The following is an 18,822-nucleotide window of genomic DNA, read 5'->3' as shown; positions in this document are numbered from 1 at the left end:
TTTGCATCCACACTCCATGAACTTAATAATTTTTAAAGGGATTAATAGGAAGAATAGGTAGTGAAAGCAAGTCTAGAGGAGTTCGGTTTTAGTCAGCAGAAAGTAATTCATAAGGTAGGACTCTTCATTTTGCATGTGAGGGACTGAGTCCTTTAAAAGTTTCTAAAAGGGATTCTTCAGTATTTTCTGGTGCGGTTGCAAGAGACTTGAAAATACAGATAACATACCAGTATTGTATTTAAAAACAAAATAAGTCAACAACAACAAAACCAACAAAGTTTTTGTTTCTGTTATGGAATTTTATATCATTCTTACCTTTCTGTAAATTTAAGCTCAACCCAGTTTTCTTTTATCCAAAAAGTCTTAAAGATCAACTTGACCACAAAATTCATTTTTTATCACTTTTTACATTCTCCCTAGTTCAGGTAAAACACAAGGCCTTGAATTTCTTTTTTCATTAACAATGCTGCAACATGAAATACAGACAAAGCAGAAGCGATTTGTGTGTGCTTGTGTATGTCTGTGCTTGAAAGTTATATTATCTCTGGAAGAAGGTCACATCGGTAATATAAGTTATTATGTTTTCAATTTGATTTTAATTTGTTTATTCATTTTTTACATTATTGTTGAATAAACTAATCCATCTACGCAGTAAACAAATTTTCCAACTGATTGTCAAGTTTGGGGAGAAAACTTCAATGTGATGGTCTGCAAAAGGATTAAGTTGCCACTGTCACTGCATTTTTTTATTTTTATTTTTTTCATGTAAACTTTTTTTTTACTTTCCTTTCTCCATAATGTATTTGCAGTTTGGCACTTAGAATTACACGTGTGACTTGTCAATGGAGATTAAATCCAGTTTTATATCCTATTTCTATAGCACTGTTGTAGATGCCTGTACTTTAAAAAGTGTGCTTTGGAATCTTGGAGAAGTAGTCGGTGCAGCGGTTGTGTGTGGTTGGGTTTCAGCCATTTGAAGAGATGGGTTAATTTTAATCTTTTGAATGTGGGGGCAATAAAGCTGCCTCTTAACTGGTTTTGCTGATACCCACAGTTATGGGACCAGAAGAATGGTCTCTAATCCCCAAATTCTCTGGCAAAACACACTGTAACCTGAACTGAGAAATTGGTTTTAACTGCTGAAAGGGGATTCCACGGGAAAACACTGAAGCTCTCAAAATTGCTTGCTTACAGAAACATGAGAGAATGCTAGCAAATAATTTATCACAGCTTCCCTGCCTTTGACAAGAGGGAGTTAGAGATGAGAAAATAGAAAGTACCCATTTGACAGCTCCAGCCCTTTTAGAGTCTTTTTTGTTTCTATCTTGCTGTAAGGAGGCTGCCAAGGATAACAGGTTTAAGAATTATCCCATCGTGAAGCGGTTATTTATTGTAATCTTCACGCCTACAATAGTAAATCATACTTGGCACCAGCAGAACTTGAAAAACTGAGTCCAAAGTCAATTAGCATGTTTTATGAGTACAAAATAAACTTCACAGTTAATGGGAGTTGCCCATTGTTGCCTGATTGTCATCTGTGCTGAACGTCTGCACTTTCAACTGAAATTAATGGGGCCCGCGGGCACTTAATGTCTTGGCAAAATACACAGGAAGAGAGGGGCTTGGAGGTCTTCATGTACTCCCTGTCTGACGGGGCACAGCACAGACGTATTCATCTCACCTTGAGAGGGCATGGGAGCAGCCTGCATGGTCCCTTTGTCTTTACTGAGAAGCAAGAGTATTGGCTTCTTTCTTCTGTGATCTTATACGATGTTGTCACAAAAAAAACATTTTATGTTGTTTTGCTGATTACTGAGGTCTTTCCTCTGGGGTGTTAGTATATTATTTAAAAAATGTGATGTTTCAAGTTGTAGGTTGATATTTAAATAGTAAAGGTATATTTATTATGACATTTTATTTTATTTTTTCTTCTTAGTGTAAAACTCTCTCTGGCGTCTGTGATCACATCATCTCGCTCTCTTCTGATCCCTTGGTTTCCCAGTCAGCCCACCTTGAAGTGATCCAGCTTACGAACATCAAGCCAAGTGAAGGGCTGGTAAGAAGTACGCAGTTAATCAGACACATCATCCAGGATAAGAAACTGAATTTTTAAAAATAAGTTGTATATATGGAAATGAATAGGGCTTTTTAGCCTTCTTTTTTCAAGTCTGAAAATAGTTTGATTTCTCATGCAGCTGGGCTGTTAGGGAAGTATTTTGTGTGACTGACCAATGTATGTGAAAATTTAGTGAACAGGAAGAAATTAACTAGGAGTTCTTGCCATTTATACCAGCTTCTAAGAAATGGTTCAGATTGTTCTAGCATCTTTAAGTCTGAAGGGATTTAAATTACTAAGATCAACTCAACCAAGAAGTTTGCGTGGGCTTATGCACAAAAACTGTCAAATTCTGGAATATGCTTCATAGTATCTCAGGGATATAAAGCTGTTTTGTAAGTTATTCAGAGGCTGTGCAGCACTGCTGAGAAGTAGCTTATTGAATTTTATTGCAAGAACTCTGCATGCTTAATCAGGTGGTTGTAAAGGCTCAGTGGAGCCAGCCTGTGTTTGCTGCTCAGGAGTTGACCACTGATCTTTTGTTTGCCCTATTTAACACTCATTGCATGAAAAACACACTGGATAACAAGTACAGCTGTACTGCTTTGCATCACTAATATTTCTTCCCAAAACCCTTGGGGAAAGAAGGTGATTAGAGTACAGTGAACTGTTTTCTGCCTGATGAAATAACTTTTACAGCTTATACTCAAGCTTATTCTCACTCTGTTCACTTAAATAACAGAAATCACTACTGTGCTCTTCTCTGCTGTAGGTTTCTAAAGTTGTTGTTTGGATGGTGTAGTTTTGGAGAGTATTCTAGCTTGTGGATTTGTTGTTGGGCTTGAGGTTTTGTTTTTCTTTTTTTTTTATTGTAAATTTGTTATGCCAAGGTATTTAGATTAATTATACACTAAGCTAATTTTCCACTCTTCTGGTAAACTGCGATTACAGTATAAGTAAAAAGCACTTTTGGATAAGTACGTATTGCCCTGTACTGTTTTTCTGGTCTACTATTTGTTTCCTCTTCCACCACTGGCTTTCTTTTTCTTTCTGAATGCATTTCAGACTGTTCCTCCAGGATGTCAGCTTTCCACGGACTCTCTCCCCTCTCTCTTTTCCACTGTAATTTTCTCACTCTTCTGCCAGCTCACTGCAGTCAACCTTTCTAAATCTTATCTTCTGTTGTAGTGAAGAAATGTTTTTCCCCTTTCAGCCACCTCTTCTGGAGTTCTGCCCAGTTTTATCTTAGCTTTTCCTTATTTCTTTACCGTTCTGCCTTGTGACTGTGTTTGTTTGTTTTTTTAAATTTTTTAAGCCTTTCTGTAGGGTAGTGATATCTCCAGTTACTGAAAATGATAAGACCAGGATTTTTTATAAACAAGGACATGTTTCATGGGTCTGTTCTTGCTTGCTAGATGAGACAGATGATCTCTTCCCCCTCTGTGCCTCTGTTTTCTACCCTCTGTCTGTCTTGTCTGTTTAAACTGGGAATTCTTGAGGTACGATTTTTGTTTTTTAATAAGTGTTTGTGAATGAACTGAACAGGGTCTTGATGCTGATCACATCATTGTCATTTAAAAAATAATTGTATGTATTAAAAAAATTGAAAAATACCTATTATGCAGAGTACAAGCTTTACAAGGACACAGTTCTGTTTTGATACAGTGAATTTTTTTTCCCCTTTGTACTTCCCTATATGCAGCTCTTCTCTTGCCTTGTATTGTGCTGGCTTCTTTAGACTGTGAGCTCTCCAGAGCAGGAACCAATAACTGCATATTTTACACCAGAAAGTGCACATTGTACCTTTCTATTTGTTGAAGTCTTACTAACAGATCGTCTTTGTCAGGGATCTTGGGGCTTTGTACAAAAGCTTTGTTTCTAGGCGGCTGAGTTTTAATAGCATCTCCATGTCATGAGCAAGATGAATGTGAAGCTCAATAACTTCTGGACCTTCTTACGGGATTCATGCGAGGTTGGAGATGGAAAATGGATTATTGTCAACTTTCTTCTACATTTTGGACCCACATGACAGTTCTATGCTGGCTTTATTGTTCACTAAATAAAATCTTCTATAAAGATGGGAAGACTTCAAGCAGAAAGGAAAAGGGCATGGATGGCTGTTGACTTGGAAGATGTTTTGTCATCTAGCAGGAATGGCATATTTAAAATATCTTGAATTTAATGCCTAAAGAAGAGGAAATAGATCAGGGAAAGAAAAAGAAAAGAAGAAATAGAAATGTAAAAACTTGGAAAACAATGCTATTTCCCTAAACTCATATGGCAAATACATTGGTAAATAGAGAAAAATGATTGGAGCCTTTACAACATAAGAGATAGCAACACTGTCAGGATGTTTTAATCAGCACACAAAATTCTTTTAGTATGTTTGAGCTTTTTTGTGGAACCATAATTATCAGAAGGAAGAGGTAAATATGCTACATGCAATGTATTATTAAAGTTAAAATCCATTATCAGAAAATGGATTAAAAAATCTGGGAAGGATGTTCTTTGGATGTGATGTGGAAAAATTCTTGTGTACTGGGTAAAGCTTGGGTGAGTTTTGTTATTCTTTTTATCTTTTTTCCTCTCTTTCTTCTTCATCCCTAGTCTGCCCATGTGAATGACTGCGTGCGTGTTCACGAGTGGGTGTTGCTGCAGAAAGAGATGCATTCTGCAGTGGTTGTGAACTAAGAGTGTCAGAGTAGAAAATTATTCTAAAAGTGTTTCATCTGTATCACTAAGTAGAATCCAGTTTTGTGTGTTTTTCCTGTATTAATACTATCTAAGCTAGCCAGTTTTGTTTCTTTCTATAATATCATTTGCCAGGAAAGAGACTTAAAAATATTAGTTTGCTAAACAAACTTGGTTTTAGTCAAAGAAACAGAATACTACACAACTACTGTTAAACAAAAAGCGAGTTACTATGTTATAGATACTACTTTTCCTTGGAAGGTTTTTCTTCAAAAGTGTCTTTTTCACTCTTTTTTAATACAGGACAGAATACCAGAGAACTGTGGCACACGTTAATTTCAGTTTCCCCTGTTTGTATTTGATTTTCTGCCTAGTCAGTTAATGTATGTGATAGTAAACCTAGCCAGTTCTGTGATATGACATCAAGTTCAAGCTATTCACCTAACTTGCTAGATTCAGAAATGCCAAGGTGAATATGCCAGAATATTAGACTGGTTGTTCTTGGTTCCCATTTGCTTGCTAAAGCAAACACCAAATGATCCTGCTTATATTGAGTGCACATAAAATAGAAGTTAGAGAATGACAGCTTGTTAAAGGTGCACTGGTGGATATCTAGTTAGGAAGTATTTTTCAGGAATCTGGTATGCTACTAATTCCTGATATTTCTCCTCTTACTTGCCTTGAAATGTTGGAGGAGATGGGGGGGGAAGAAGGCTTTGAACAGAGTTCTGAGAACTGATTGGACTTTGGTCTTACTAATCCTGCCTGAGCTCTACGGCTGAGCTGAAACACTCAACTTTACTTTTGAGCTATGTTTTGCACTGTTGGAGCACATTCATGGCTAAAGAGGCAAATGCAACTTCAGGGGACTGCATCAAGATATCATCATGGAGAAGGAGTAAAAATTCAATTACATACATGAAAAAATGGAATTATTATCTTCTTGTATTCATCCAATATTGCGTAAATCATGTTAAATATATAGCATATTCTGTTCTTGCATTTTTTCAAAAAAGAAGCCCAAGATGACATTTTGATTCCTTGAATAAATAATAGTTAATAAAGTGTATTAATTGGTTTGAAACTAGATTTCTACCCATAACTGATCGTAACAACCTGTGATGTAATGAAGCACAAGTTGCCTGGTCCTTAATCTGGGAATTTGTTTGTTTTCAATTATTCCAAGGATGTTTACTGTATGGTTACCTTAGTCATGTTAAATTCATTACTTTTCCTTTTACAAGAATCCCTTAGATTGAAGAAGTTCATAGGATCTTTGGATATATATTATCTGTATATCTGCCTATTTGTTTTAATGGAAAGAATGGTGCACACTAATCACTGTGAGTCCTGTGCAGCCGCAAAGAAGCAGAGAGGAGAAACTGTAAATGAAATAATGTACCTTATCTTTGTATCATTTCTGATATATGATTCACTTAAAGCAAGCAATGGGAAAATGTGTAGAGGGGTACTTCATCTTTCCATTGCATTTGTTTTGGAAATAGCAAAACGTTACTTCTCTCCATTTAAAAGGTATTTTGTTGACAGGACAATGTTGGCTCTTTCAAATAATGTGGCATAGTATTAGTGTAACTTTTTTTAACTTTGCATGCGTGGAATTTGTTTATTTATTATGGCTTTCTTTTCTTCTGATGTGCGCAAAGTCTTGATCAGCCTTTAAAGAATAATTTTCAAAAAATCTTTCTTCTCTTTTGCTTCTTGAAGTTCTTTTAAATTTCTAGGAAATATAAGGTTGGATGTAAAGTTCACTTCACAGTAGCATACCATCCTTCAGAATACTGTGCAAAATTGAACATCAAGAAACCATTAAGTGTGAGAGTTTATTCTGTGCTTTCACCCTGATGTTTAACTTGAAAGCAGTAACTTACTGTCAGTAAAAACAAAGTTGTGACTTCCTTCAGAAATTGCTGTGTGTGATCCTGACTCATAATTCCTGCCACCATGAAGTCTCTGTGGTTTCAACTCTTGCCATGTTGCAGGGTGTCTTGTCAGGTCACTTAGGTCCCAATCTTAAGAGTGATTTATGCTGTTTTTTGTTCGTTTGGGATAGGGATTAGAAACAAAAAAAACAACACCACCACCATGCCCCAAAAACAACCTATCAGCCTTTTATGTGACTCATTACTGTGTCTTTAAAATGTGTGTATGTTAGTGTTTCCCTACCTCACAGGGGTGTTGTGAGGATAAATGTATAAGAAATTTCTGTACTATATTTGATAGTTTCCTGCTTGACTCAGTTCTATGTGCATGGAGACAATTAATTTAGAGTTATTTAATGTGGATAGAGGAGCTAGAAGGCGAAAGACAATGTTAGAGGGTTCCTATCTGTGTGAGAGAACAGATCCTTCCTTTGTACTCTTCCAGCTGTGGCAGCCCAGTATGACAGCTAGATTTGATGCCATTATTGCCTCATAGAATTGCTAAGGTTGGAAAAGACCTCTAAGATCATCTAGTCTAACCATCTACCAATGCTGCTCAATAAATCATGTCTGTTAGTACCACATCTGTATTTGTTGAACACCTACAGGGATGGTGACTTAGGCTGCCCAGGGAGGTGGTTGTTCCAGTGCTTCACCACTCTTTCAGGGAAGAAGTTTTTCCTAATATTGTGCAGAACAAAAGTTGGTTTTGAGCCCTGCCTCCTGAGAAATACATGAATTCTTAATTTTTTTTCTTGTGATGTTACCACTTTAAGTAGGGAATACTTCCTCTTCACCACTATCAAAATGTTTGTGAATTCTAGTCCCAAATTAGATTAGTTCAAATTGGTAAGTCATCTTTGCCACTTTACCATATGTCGCTGGTAAATGCACCCTGTTTCTCAACTAGCATCAGGTTTCTTTGTAGCACTCTGATTAAGAGGAGAAAAAGAAGGTGATGGAGACAACATTTACTTGAGTGCTTGGTATTTACTTGCTTTCTCTGAAGTAGGTGGGGAAGAGAACTCAGAAATTGCTAAATGTGTAGTGTATGTCAATTATCTTTCCCTTTTCCTTCTTTTACTATCTTAGTGGTTGCTATCAAAATGTTTTGACTTGATGAAAAACAGATTTGAGGTACTGTCCCAAAGTACCCATGCAGGATATTCTAACTGTTCCTAAGCTATCCCTTTGTTTCCATAGTTTATGAAAGAAGTGGCAGTGCAAACATAAACTTTGTTGAAGTTGTCATAAGTCAGTTTTATAGTTGAGCTGCGCACTGAGATGAGTGAGGCACTCAGAAAGTCTTAGATCCATTTTGCAAGCATGCTTCACAGCACTGGTTGTCTGTTTGAAAGGTATGTTTGCATGGACTGGACTCCAATCTTTTGTAGCTTCTAAGGCAAAAGAAAACTGTAAAGTGTTTATGGATGTGACTGTGGTAATTTTAGGCTGCTCTTGCTAATTAAGGCCAGAATCATTTGGACTGTTGTTCTCTATGTGTTTCAAAAAGCCCCATCCTACTCAAATACAAGCTCCTTGTGACCTGTACTAAAAGTACAAAATCTGGGGGAAAGAAAAGGCTTTTCTTTTAGAGATATGCAAGTTATGTTTGGATGGTGATCATTTGTGAAACACTTTAAAAATTCTTTCCCATGATGTCTTTTTCTTAGGGTATGTACATTAAGTCAACATATGATGGTCTCCATGTAATTACTGGAACAACAGAAAATGTAAGTATTGTTAATGCTGTTATGTACAGGCCTGGGAGCCTTTTTGACCTTGTGGTTTGTGCTTTCCCTTTGCTGTAGACTACATTTTGCTTGTGAAAGTGTGCTAGTTGGTTGTTGAGGACCAGTAGCATGTTGGACAGCAGAAAAGCTTTTGTTTGTTTATCTCAGAATTGAAACAGTTGTTCCCAGCTGAGAACCAGGAGACTCAGTCTTGATTTGTTCTTGTAAGACACCTAAAATGATTCAGTTGATAAAAATAGGAGGTGGTTATTTTGGAGTTCCCTTGCTCTGTGGAAAAAAAGGTAAATTTTTGTTATGCGTGGACTGATATGCTGGAGTGTTCTGCAGTATTAGAAAAATAGCTTTTTCTATTTTCTATATGTTAAACTTTATTTTGTAATAAATGCATGGAAGTGAGGACATCCCTCCAGACTGACAACTAAACACATGTTTCTGCATGAACTGAGCGATGCCTATAGAATGGCACACTTATTACTGATATACTAATTCTCACTGAAAGTATTAAACAGCAAGCAAAACATGATAGATCAGTTTTTAGCTACCAAAATACTATGCCCTTGTTTTGCCCACCATGCATAGAGTATTAGCTTGCTGTTAAGAAGTGAGCAAGATGATCATTATATAAACTTCAGTAAACATGGAACAGCCTACTAAACAATACTGAACAGTTTCAATTTTTTTCCAGAATTTCTTCTTTTTGAAGATTTTGATGGCAAAAAGCTTTATTTTAAGATAAAGCTGTCAGAAATGTTTGTTCTAGTCTGTTACTGTGTCATATTGTGGAACTACCTACCTGCTATTTACAGCTGCTACATCTGATCTCAATGAGGCTCTGTTAAAATCTGAATAAAATAGGAAGGTTTTATCCCTTCATAGAAATTTCCATCTGACAGCCTTTCTTTTCTCTTTTGCTATGGGCAGGATATCCATGCATTGTACCCAATAAATGATACCTGTTGTAGAACTTCTGTCTCAGTGCTGTCTGTCTAGGAAAGCCCATGGAAATTCACCCTTGAAATAAAAAAAATCTAGGGTACTCATACCTGAAGCTCCAAATATCATCAGTAAAATTAGCAAAACTAAACAACAACATAAGCATAGTTGAGCCAACTCTAGAAAGCGTAAGAAAGCATGTTTTTTTCAGCTGAATATCTGATTATACAAGGAACCATTTCTCTCCATGCATTGCTAATATTGGTTTTAATTTCCCAGGGGCAACAATAAAAATAAAATCTTAATGCATTCCCTCAAAACATTTATCTTTTGTGATTCATGAACGTAATTTAAAACCATGTCAGGAAGCTTCAGTTATGATGGCTTTTCTGCTTTTGTTACTGACACTCACTGTAACAGCCCTAAGGTTCTCACAGAAAACCAAGAAACTGTAGTCTGCTATCTAGGGAAAAGCCTGTTTTGTGCTAAAATGTTAGTGAAAATGAGTTGTGCCTTAGGGAAAGTAAAGACTGTGTCTTCTTTTAAACACACAGTTGCTAGCTACTTTCTTTAATAAATAAATAAATAATATGATTCTGATAGATGTGAGGAGAAGCACTAAACAGTGTGGTCAGCGTAAGATCATGATGATGTAGATTCAGTCTGACGCACTGATGCTGCCCTGTTTACCATTTATGGTACTGTTGAACTTTTAGGAAAATTCTAGTCCAAATTCTTTTCCTTTTGAACGAAAGTTCATTGCCTTTATCTTTCCAATTTTGCTCATCAAGATAAGACATTGGCACAACTTTTTATCTGACACTTTCCTGACAGTTCACAGAGAATTACTTCTCTTTTTAATAAACACAGTAGTATAGTAATGCTAGCTGCCTAATCTAACATAGCATTTTAATCCACAGTTCTGCTTTATCTATTTGTAATTTGAAGTTTTTGATGTTCGGCTACAAAACCCATTAAAAATTTGCATCTTGCCATTCAGCATTAGGTACCATCTTTCCCAACACATCAGCTCTACAGTTCAGATTAGTTGAGCTCTGAGCCTTGAAGCATGAGAGAGCAGGTTTCCTTACAGGTCACTGTCCTGGAAGAGCTTCTCTCTGGTGGTCCTGTAGCATTAGAGCAACGTGAAGTTTCTGGTTTGTGTCTTCCCACTCTTGTATAAAAATAACAATTCTAAAGGATGTGTTATTCCAGCAAGGGATTACAGCTTTCATTCTGAGTAGCCCTTTTAGACGAAATTGGAGACAATCAAATCACAAAACAAATGTATCCTCCAAATAAGGTCATTTGGTATTTTGTTTTTCTGATTGAAAAGAGTATTTTCTAGGAAATGTTATGGGCTGCATCTACAGCAGGACTGTAACTTTGAAGGAGATGCTCCCAGTGTTCCTGTTCATAGTCCACTGGTTGGTTTTGCAGGGTATACTTAGAGCTCAGGGAAGACTGGGCTTTCAGAAGAAATAACACCAAAATCTCCATTCTGGAAATACAGCCTATGTGCTCCAGTCCTTAATGGGGGCAGGGTTGTATAAGTTGATCTTTCAGACAGTTTCAGTGTACTGGGGGAATGGGACAAAGGAAACATTTAACAGAAAGGTCAAAACTAAGTGTATTTTGAAGAATAAATTTGATTTTCATTAGCTTGTGTGATACAAATGTGTGAGCATCAGCAACAGGTACTTCCATCTGTTGTTCAAGTCCTTGTTAAACCAAATTATTAGCTAATGAAGTTACAGATATCATGTGACACAGTTTCTCCCAGTAGAGCTTCACAAATTGATGTTTTGCTTAAAGATGAGAAAATGCATCTTAAAAAACGTTTATTGATTCTCTTCTGTTTTCCTTAAATAGTGATGGTAAGAGGTTTTATTTCTTAACTGCAAGATGTATATTCTTGTGTCAAAAAAGTATTAAGAAATTGCAACTTCTTCATAAAACAACAGCCTCAAGACTCCAGTATAAATGATTTCACTGTCATGTTGCAGTGTATTCCAAGCATAATTGCAATGATTTGTTCATTTCTTTTACAGTAGACTTTTCTATTCTGAAGATTCCCATATATTTTACTGGCTCAGCAAACTGCTGCAAAAAAATACCGGTTTTGTTGAGATTTAAGCTACAAATGCTGAAGTTGGTACATGAGAAAGATGCTATTGTAATAAAATCCCATTATGTTCAAGGGGAGTGACCCAGGATTCAGTAGCATAGACATTTTGAAATTCTTAGGTATAAAAATATTGGAACTAAAATACTGATATTATGTAGCAGGACTCTAAAGATTGTTAGAGGACCAAATGAGTAGGTGTGAGTGGTGAAACACCAGACAGAAGGTAGATCCCTGGAACACAGTTACTAGTGTTAAAATTTTCCCCAATTTCCCCCCGAGAAATATCGCCAAATAGTCAAGGCAGCTTGTAAGTTAAAATTACACTTTTACCAGCCTAGCTTGACTTAGGATGTTCTGAGCAATGCCTTCTATAACTGAGTCATGAGTGACCCATCTTCTAGACACGTTTCTCTTGGATATATTTCATTTAAACACTATTCTTAACCTAAGCTATGAAGCATGTGGGATTACACTAGAAATTCATAGCATAGCTATGGAACATATTTTGAACGTGGGGTGTGGCACACAGGTTATCACAAGCAATCCACTTTGCAGTCTTGGTGCATGTTCTTGAGACTATGTTTTATCTTACCTGAAAATTAATTTCATTTATTCCTTTAGAATTCGCAGCAGCTATTTGGAAATCTCCTGAGCAACATGTTGATTTTTTTCAGACTTAGTTTCAACTTCTGCCTTTCAGTTGATTAAGTGATGTTATAGGCCGAGGGCCACAGTACTGAAAGAAAAATAGAAGTTTTACTCTACAAAAAGCTTAAAGAATTTATTTTCCTTCAAACATAGGTCTTTTTTTCACCTCAGAAAACAATTGGTCTACTGTAAATACAGATGGTAGAAAAGCAGAAGGGTTTTTCTGTTGGTTGGTTTTCTTTTTGTTGCGTGTTTTTTTTTGTGTTTTTTTTTTTGTTTGTTTTTGAGTTAAAAGCAAAGAACAGAACTACTTTGCTTCTTGAAAGTGTTATCTTAGTAGGATTGTGATGCTGGCTGCAATACTTCAATACTTTCACTATAATAATGAGTGAGAAACTAAGTTACCATGTAACTTATATGATGTTTCTGTCTGGTACCTAGCCTAACCTTCTCTTCTTTGCGTGCTCTTTTACGAACAGTCATTTACTGAAGTTCTTTCGAATCTATTGAAATATTTATAAGTAACTCAAAAGGCAATGTTGTGAAATTTGTTCACGAAGCAATTTCAGATTAGCCTTGATAGGCTGAACATTCAGCCAAGGACTGGCATTCAAGGCTTGAGAGCTATCAGGTGGCTTTGGGTGGAATGAAATGATAAAGAAATCCTTAAGACTTGGTTATCCTTTTAATAAATACGTATATATATTCATACCTTCCTTAACAGTTGATTGTATTTTGTACATTAGTACATATTATTTTCCTCCAACAACAATGAATTGATTTATTAAACATTTCTTTAATTCTTCATTTCACAGTGGAATGTAATTATCAGTCTAACCTCATTTACATACCTTAGCAATCATACTGCTGAAAGAGAGATGATGACCAGTAAGAGCTGTATTCTTTATCATCTCTTTTATTTTAAATTCAGTCACCTGCAGATCGGTGCAAGAAAATCCATGCTGGAGATGAAGTGATTCAAGTTAACCACCAAACTGTGGTATGTATAACTGTGTTCTGTGTCAATTGGAGATAGAGGTGTCATGGCACATCAGTATATGTATGGAAGAAATGTGTAGAAAAATGTGTTTTTATAAATCATTACTTATTTTAACATCTTTTCTCTTCTGCTAATGCATAATTCTCAAGTTCTTAAGTTAAGACCTGATCATGTGAGTATCACTGGAGTTATCATGAAATCAGACTAGATAACGGCTGCCTGGGAGATATGGTAGGGTTTTCTGCTTACCTACGCTCCGTTAATTAACAGTTGGCTTTAGTGTGAAAGAAGGTTTGGTTTGAAGGCATGCAGGGAAGATGAAACTATTGTGACCTTGTGTGTCTAAGGTCAAGGTTAACTCCTAGAAGCTGGAAATCATTTGTTTTTCTAAATCCACTGGGATATGTAGAGTGTGGCTTACAAGAACAACAGCAGTTAAAATTCCTACATTGTGCCAAGGATGTTTAGCTTAACATAAATACAGTTTTTCAAACCTGAGAAGATGAGACAAATATCTTAGATATGGTAAGCAAGCGTAACTAATACCAGGCAAATTGATTTCTCTGTGAACAGATGTGTGTTAGTCCATGATGAGTTCAGGATTGGTGAACTGTTAAACTACCTAAGAAAAGGTAAACAGAAAAGAGTAGGCTGTCAGTATAGAAAGCAACTATCCTTTTTCCCAAGTATAAGCTTTTTTAAAATGTATGAGTCAGTTTAGTATATTAATTACATATGTCCTTGCAAACAATTTAAATGATAGAAAATGATCCTAGATTTCCATTATTAATGCAGCAATCATTTGTTAAAAGTGTGTTTCATCATTCCCCATAGGGTTCCACTTATAGCTTTAGGCCACTGTACGTCATGTCAGCTCTTCTGCACAAATTAGTATATTTCAGCATACCCTCCAGCTAAGTTTGATATCAAGTATACTGTGCATGTGTGGAACTTAACTGATGAGAAGCTATCTTTTGAACTAGGCAATATAAATTGATAAATCATACCAGATCTGGGTGAATTTTAATATTTTCCCCCCGAATCATTTCTTCATAAGTGCTGTATGCCACGATTACTTATGTTTATGTTTGACTAATTTCTTTATTTTTTCTGTATTAAGAAAGCTTATAATGTCAATTTAGTATGAAAAATGTTATAAAACACTGTTACGCAGTTCATTCCTTATGCAAGCTGTTTTTCCAATAATTTTTGATGGTGCTGTACCATAAAAAGCTTACATATCAATTTGGACATTTCCAGTCAACCAGGTATTAATTCTAGTTTTCTTGACACATCTATCCTGCATTTATTTGATGAAATGATCAGATTCTTACTCCTAACACTATTAATAAAAACATTCTGTCAGGGCTTAAGATGAGTTTTCTTTCATACCTGTATATAATTTTGAATGTAGGATTTAGGTATTTTGGCTTTTTGTATTTTGAGAGGTAAAGGAAGGAAAAAAATAACATTTATTTTAATTCTAGGACAAAGGAACATAGGGAGCTTAGAGAAGCTTTATTTCTAAGTGGTAACACTTGATGTAGAAGTTACATATAGAAATAGGCTATATCATGGATTTACGTATTTTCCTTCTTCGTTGTATCAAAAATTAAAATAATTGGCAATTTTGATACTATATACAAGTAACATCCTTGTATATTAATGTTGACTTTCCACAGTAAAACTTAATAGCACCTTCTGTATTACCTTTATAAAAGTATGCTACATTCCATTTCCAATTTCTCAAGCCAAAATATTCAATCTTTTCCACAAGTATTGCATCTTTTAAAATCTACTTTTGAATTTTTATTTCTTTTGGCAAGAGTTTTAATCAGTCCTTTTGTACTTTGTCATGAGGAATTTAAGTTAAAGTTCTAGGAATCTGTTTTTATGAGAAGTATCCTTGGTTATAGTGATTCTTGTTTGGGAATTGAAGAATTCTGAAGATGTTTCTTTACACCTTTTCTATTTATTGAATTATTTTTTTTAGATTTCATAACTGCTCAGCAGTTGCAATCACAAGAAGCAGTCGCTTCTTGTATATATCGTGTCAGTATCACGCAGGTTATACAAATAACTATGAGTAGGTCTTGTAAAGTACTGTTCACCTGTGACTATTATTTGGATAATGTCTTGTAATTGGAGAATCAAACTTCAAAAAGAAATAAATGAAACTTAAAATATTATTCAAGTTCTCTTTTTCATATTTTCTTCAGTCATCTCAATGTATTCCATCAAAATTAATACCTGACTTTCAGTACTGCATGTTTCAAAGTATTAATATACATATGAGGAGATCCATGTAATTATTTTAAAAATTCAATTTGTTAACTAACACTTTTTACTAGATTCACATTTTAAACATCCGAATTCAGAAATTAGGTGAATAGTTAAGTGACTTCAATTGATTTTTTAATTATAAACATCCTAATACTGGATGTCAACTAATTTTACATTCTCTACTGACATCCTCTCTTTGCTTGTTGCAATACCGCTTATGCATTCAGAGTATTTTGTCTGGCAGTGAAATCAAAGGATTTCACACAATTACCCAGATCTTTTGCTGTGTTTTAAGAAAACGAGTAACAGGATGTATTCCACTTTTGCTGGCGGGAAGTTTGGAATGTAAATATCTTTTGAATTTTTAAAACAAAACAAAAAAAACTAAGCCTAAAGTCAGTTGAAGGTTAATATTCAGGAAAATGTCCCTTTTAAGTTGTGGTTTATTGATATTAGATATCTGAATCGTCTGTCAGTTTTGTCTTACAGGTTACAGTGTAGCTCTGTGACTAAAGACACAGCTCTTCCATTAGAATTCAAAGGACTGCATTCTGTTAAACTTACATGTAAATTCCATCCTTAATCTCCTTTAAAAGCCTGGCTTTCTAAAACAATTCCAAAGCTAACCAAAATGAGTTATTGAGGCAATTCAGAATTTTCACTGTACTTCAGTGCTCATGTTTCTTCCCATATATAATTCAGGAATGTATTTTGCCTCAAGATACTCTTCCTTTTAGTCAACTGAAAGTACAGGAAACATGAGTTATTGCTGTTTGCAGTATTCTTTCTGATTGCAGCAGTGATAAGCCTGTGCAGAAAATATCGAAAGCAGAAACCATGAGGTATACATTGAGGAAGCAGGATTCCCGAATAGCAGGCTGTTGTGTCATCTCCTGTGAATAGTTTCTATGTTTAGGAGAAATTTTTTGCATGATGTTTATACCTTAATACAATTATGACATGACATGGATTTCATACAACTATGATATGGTGTGATAGATGTGGATTTCCTCAATTTCTGTTCATTAGCTAAAACTCATCAGAGTATATGTAAGTAAAGATGATGGAAAAATTTTGTTCAGTTTCGCAAAATAGGCAAATATGAGCCAGTTGTTGACCTGTTTCATGTAGAAGCTACTATGTTTTATGTGTATGGGTTGTTTTTTTTGTTTTTTTTTTTTTTTGGACTCATGTAAGTAACACCTACCTTCTGGTATGTTCTTTAATATAGGAACTCCTTTGGTCTCTTGGGATCCAAGCCAGGTCAGAAGGAGTTGGTTTCTGGAATTGCTTTTGCATTTACAGTTCAAAAACTTTCAGATGTTTCTAAAATTCATCTGAAACACTATGAATATATTTACAAGACTGGATCTTGCATTTCTGTAAAGTAAAGCATTTAGGGAAGAGTATAATGTCTTTTCAGATCCTTTGCTAACTTGAACAGTGCATAGAAAAAGAAAAGAGCAGGTATTTAAGTTTCAGTGTGCAATGAGCAAGAATTCAACCTCTACAGAATCCGGCTTTGTGGGAAGCTAGCAAATTCCAGCTGATAGGAAATAATGAACTTGAGGCATATATGAAACTCTGGACTATATGCATATGAAATGATTTTGGAGTGGACACCATTTCATTTGGAGAAAAGTAAACAATAAAAACTATCTTAGAATTAAAAATGTTGCAGGTATTTCAATTTATCCAGTTTTTCTGCTTTGTTTTGCAGAATTTTTTTCAGATCTGGGCTTGGATTATCTTAATACAGATACTCCCTGTAAGACCTTATTAGCTTGGCTTTGAAGGAAACAGTAGGTCTAATGAGTCTCTGAGGAAAAGTGATCTGGAAAATGCAAGGGAGCAGACAGCAGAGGGGACAGTAATCTCAGTCCAAGATTTTGATGTCAAATGTTTGTAACCTCACAAAACAGCTTCTACTAACATCTTTCATTTAAACTAATATTTTTATTCTTTTTGATGCTTGACTTGAATAATAATGCAGCAAAATCATAAATGTTCAAAAGAAATATGCTTTGTCCTCAACTTCCTTCTGTTGCTCTCATGCATATGCTTTTATGGATGATAAAATAGTATCTCCTGGATCATGATTTTAATGCTTTCCAAATCCTTGGACTTCCTCTGTTTATAATGATTTGATAAATGTTAACAGGAATATTTGATTTTAAGGGTAAGTGGGATTTACAACTAAAAGCTTTTTAGGTATACTCAGAAATGTTAATGGAAGTCTTTATGGGAATAATCTAGTTCTCTGCAGGGCTCTGTCCTGAGCTCTCCACAGTTTGTGAGGCTATGAGGACCATACTGTGATTTTGGCAAGTATAGTCTGTCCTCCAAATTCCGTCTCAATTTCTTAGTTCAGTTCTTTATTCTTACTCCATCACCATTGCACAATACTGATAAAGGAACTAAATTGTCATGATCCTCTCAAAATGTAACACGTTGGAATTTACATTGAAATCATGTGATGTTATTCACTATCTCTTTTTTACACAGTGGTGTTTTTTTTACGTAGATGTGCAAATACAGACCTGAATGTATTATATCCCAAATGTCGGGAGTGTGATATTGCAGAAATATTGAATGTGTAGGGGAAGATGATTTTATTTTCCCATGATGAGAGCAAATCAAATGTTTTTATATTAGTATAGATTATGTCTCTCTCTCTCTACATATATATGTTTATATAGTGAGAGAGACAAATTTGACAAATACCGATGAATTACGTTGTGTTTTCCAAGAAATACTCTCCAGGGAGAAAGGGTGCTCAGGTATTCTAAAGAGTAGGTAGGAATAGGAAGGACTGAGTGAATTCTAGGGAGTTTGGAAAGTGCACAGATGTATGTATGTAGATGAATTTCATTTTACTTTTCAGCAAATAATTTTTCAAATAAAGTAAATGTTTGGGAAAATAAAATTAATGCAGGTGGCTGGCAGAGGCTCCATGGAGCATCTTGGAGAACTGCCCCATGCTTCTTCTCAGAACAGTGGAACTTGAGCAGTACTGTTCAGCACAAATGCTGGATGTTCTTGCCTGATGAATATGTCTTCAATTTATCTCTGGGGCTTGTTCTAAGTGTGAAATGCACATAATGCTTTGCTTAGTGCAGCCTTATTTTTATGTAAAAAGTATGCATTACCATACACTTGCACTCCTAACTCTGTCACGACAGATCAAGCAACAAAAAGAGGTCATGGTTGCACCTGTTAGGCGGAGCAGCGTAAGCTTGGCCAGTCCACACTGTATTTTGTTTCTGCCGATCTTTAAATAATTTCCCTTTGCTCTTTCCACATGAAATTCTCACAGTTAACTACACACCTGTGCCACCAGCCAGTGGACTTAGTTAAATTGCATCAGAAGGCCACACTGTGCCTTTCAG

General features: G+C 35.5%; 1 protein-coding gene across 9 annotated transcripts in view; it reads left to right on the top strand.

Annotated features, from left to right (window-relative positions):
* The window catches only part of CNKSR2 (connector enhancer of kinase suppressor of Ras 2), a 232,243-nt gene that overhangs the window by 82,128 nt on the left and 131,293 nt on the right, over window positions 1-18,822 (top strand). For 7 of the 9 annotated variants that reach the window (XR_002442319.1, XR_002442320.1, XR_002442318.1 and 4 more), the window contains exons 6-8: window positions 1,937-2,056; window positions 8,361-8,420; window positions 13,082-13,150. Coding sequence is in view for 6 of the 9 variants with exons in the window: in XM_021408974.1 (XP_021264649.1) it covers window positions 1,937-2,056; window positions 8,361-8,420; window positions 13,082-13,150 (249 nt within the window). In the remaining 3 variants the exon portion in view is untranslated. The remainder of the gene's footprint in view (window positions 1-1,936; window positions 2,057-8,360; window positions 8,421-13,081; window positions 13,151-18,822) is intronic. The other 2 variants (XM_021408951.1, XM_021408984.1) reach the window with 2 other exon arrangements.

This window comes from Numida meleagris, chromosome 1 (assembly GCF_002078875.1).
Source record: "Numida meleagris isolate 19003 breed g44 Domestic line chromosome 1, NumMel1.0, whole genome shotgun sequence".
Lineage (NCBI taxonomy): Eukaryota > Metazoa > Chordata > Aves > Galliformes > Numididae > Numida > Numida meleagris.
The sequence above is the reverse complement of the archived record's forward strand: the minus strand, read 5'-3'. Positions and strand labels throughout refer to the sequence as shown.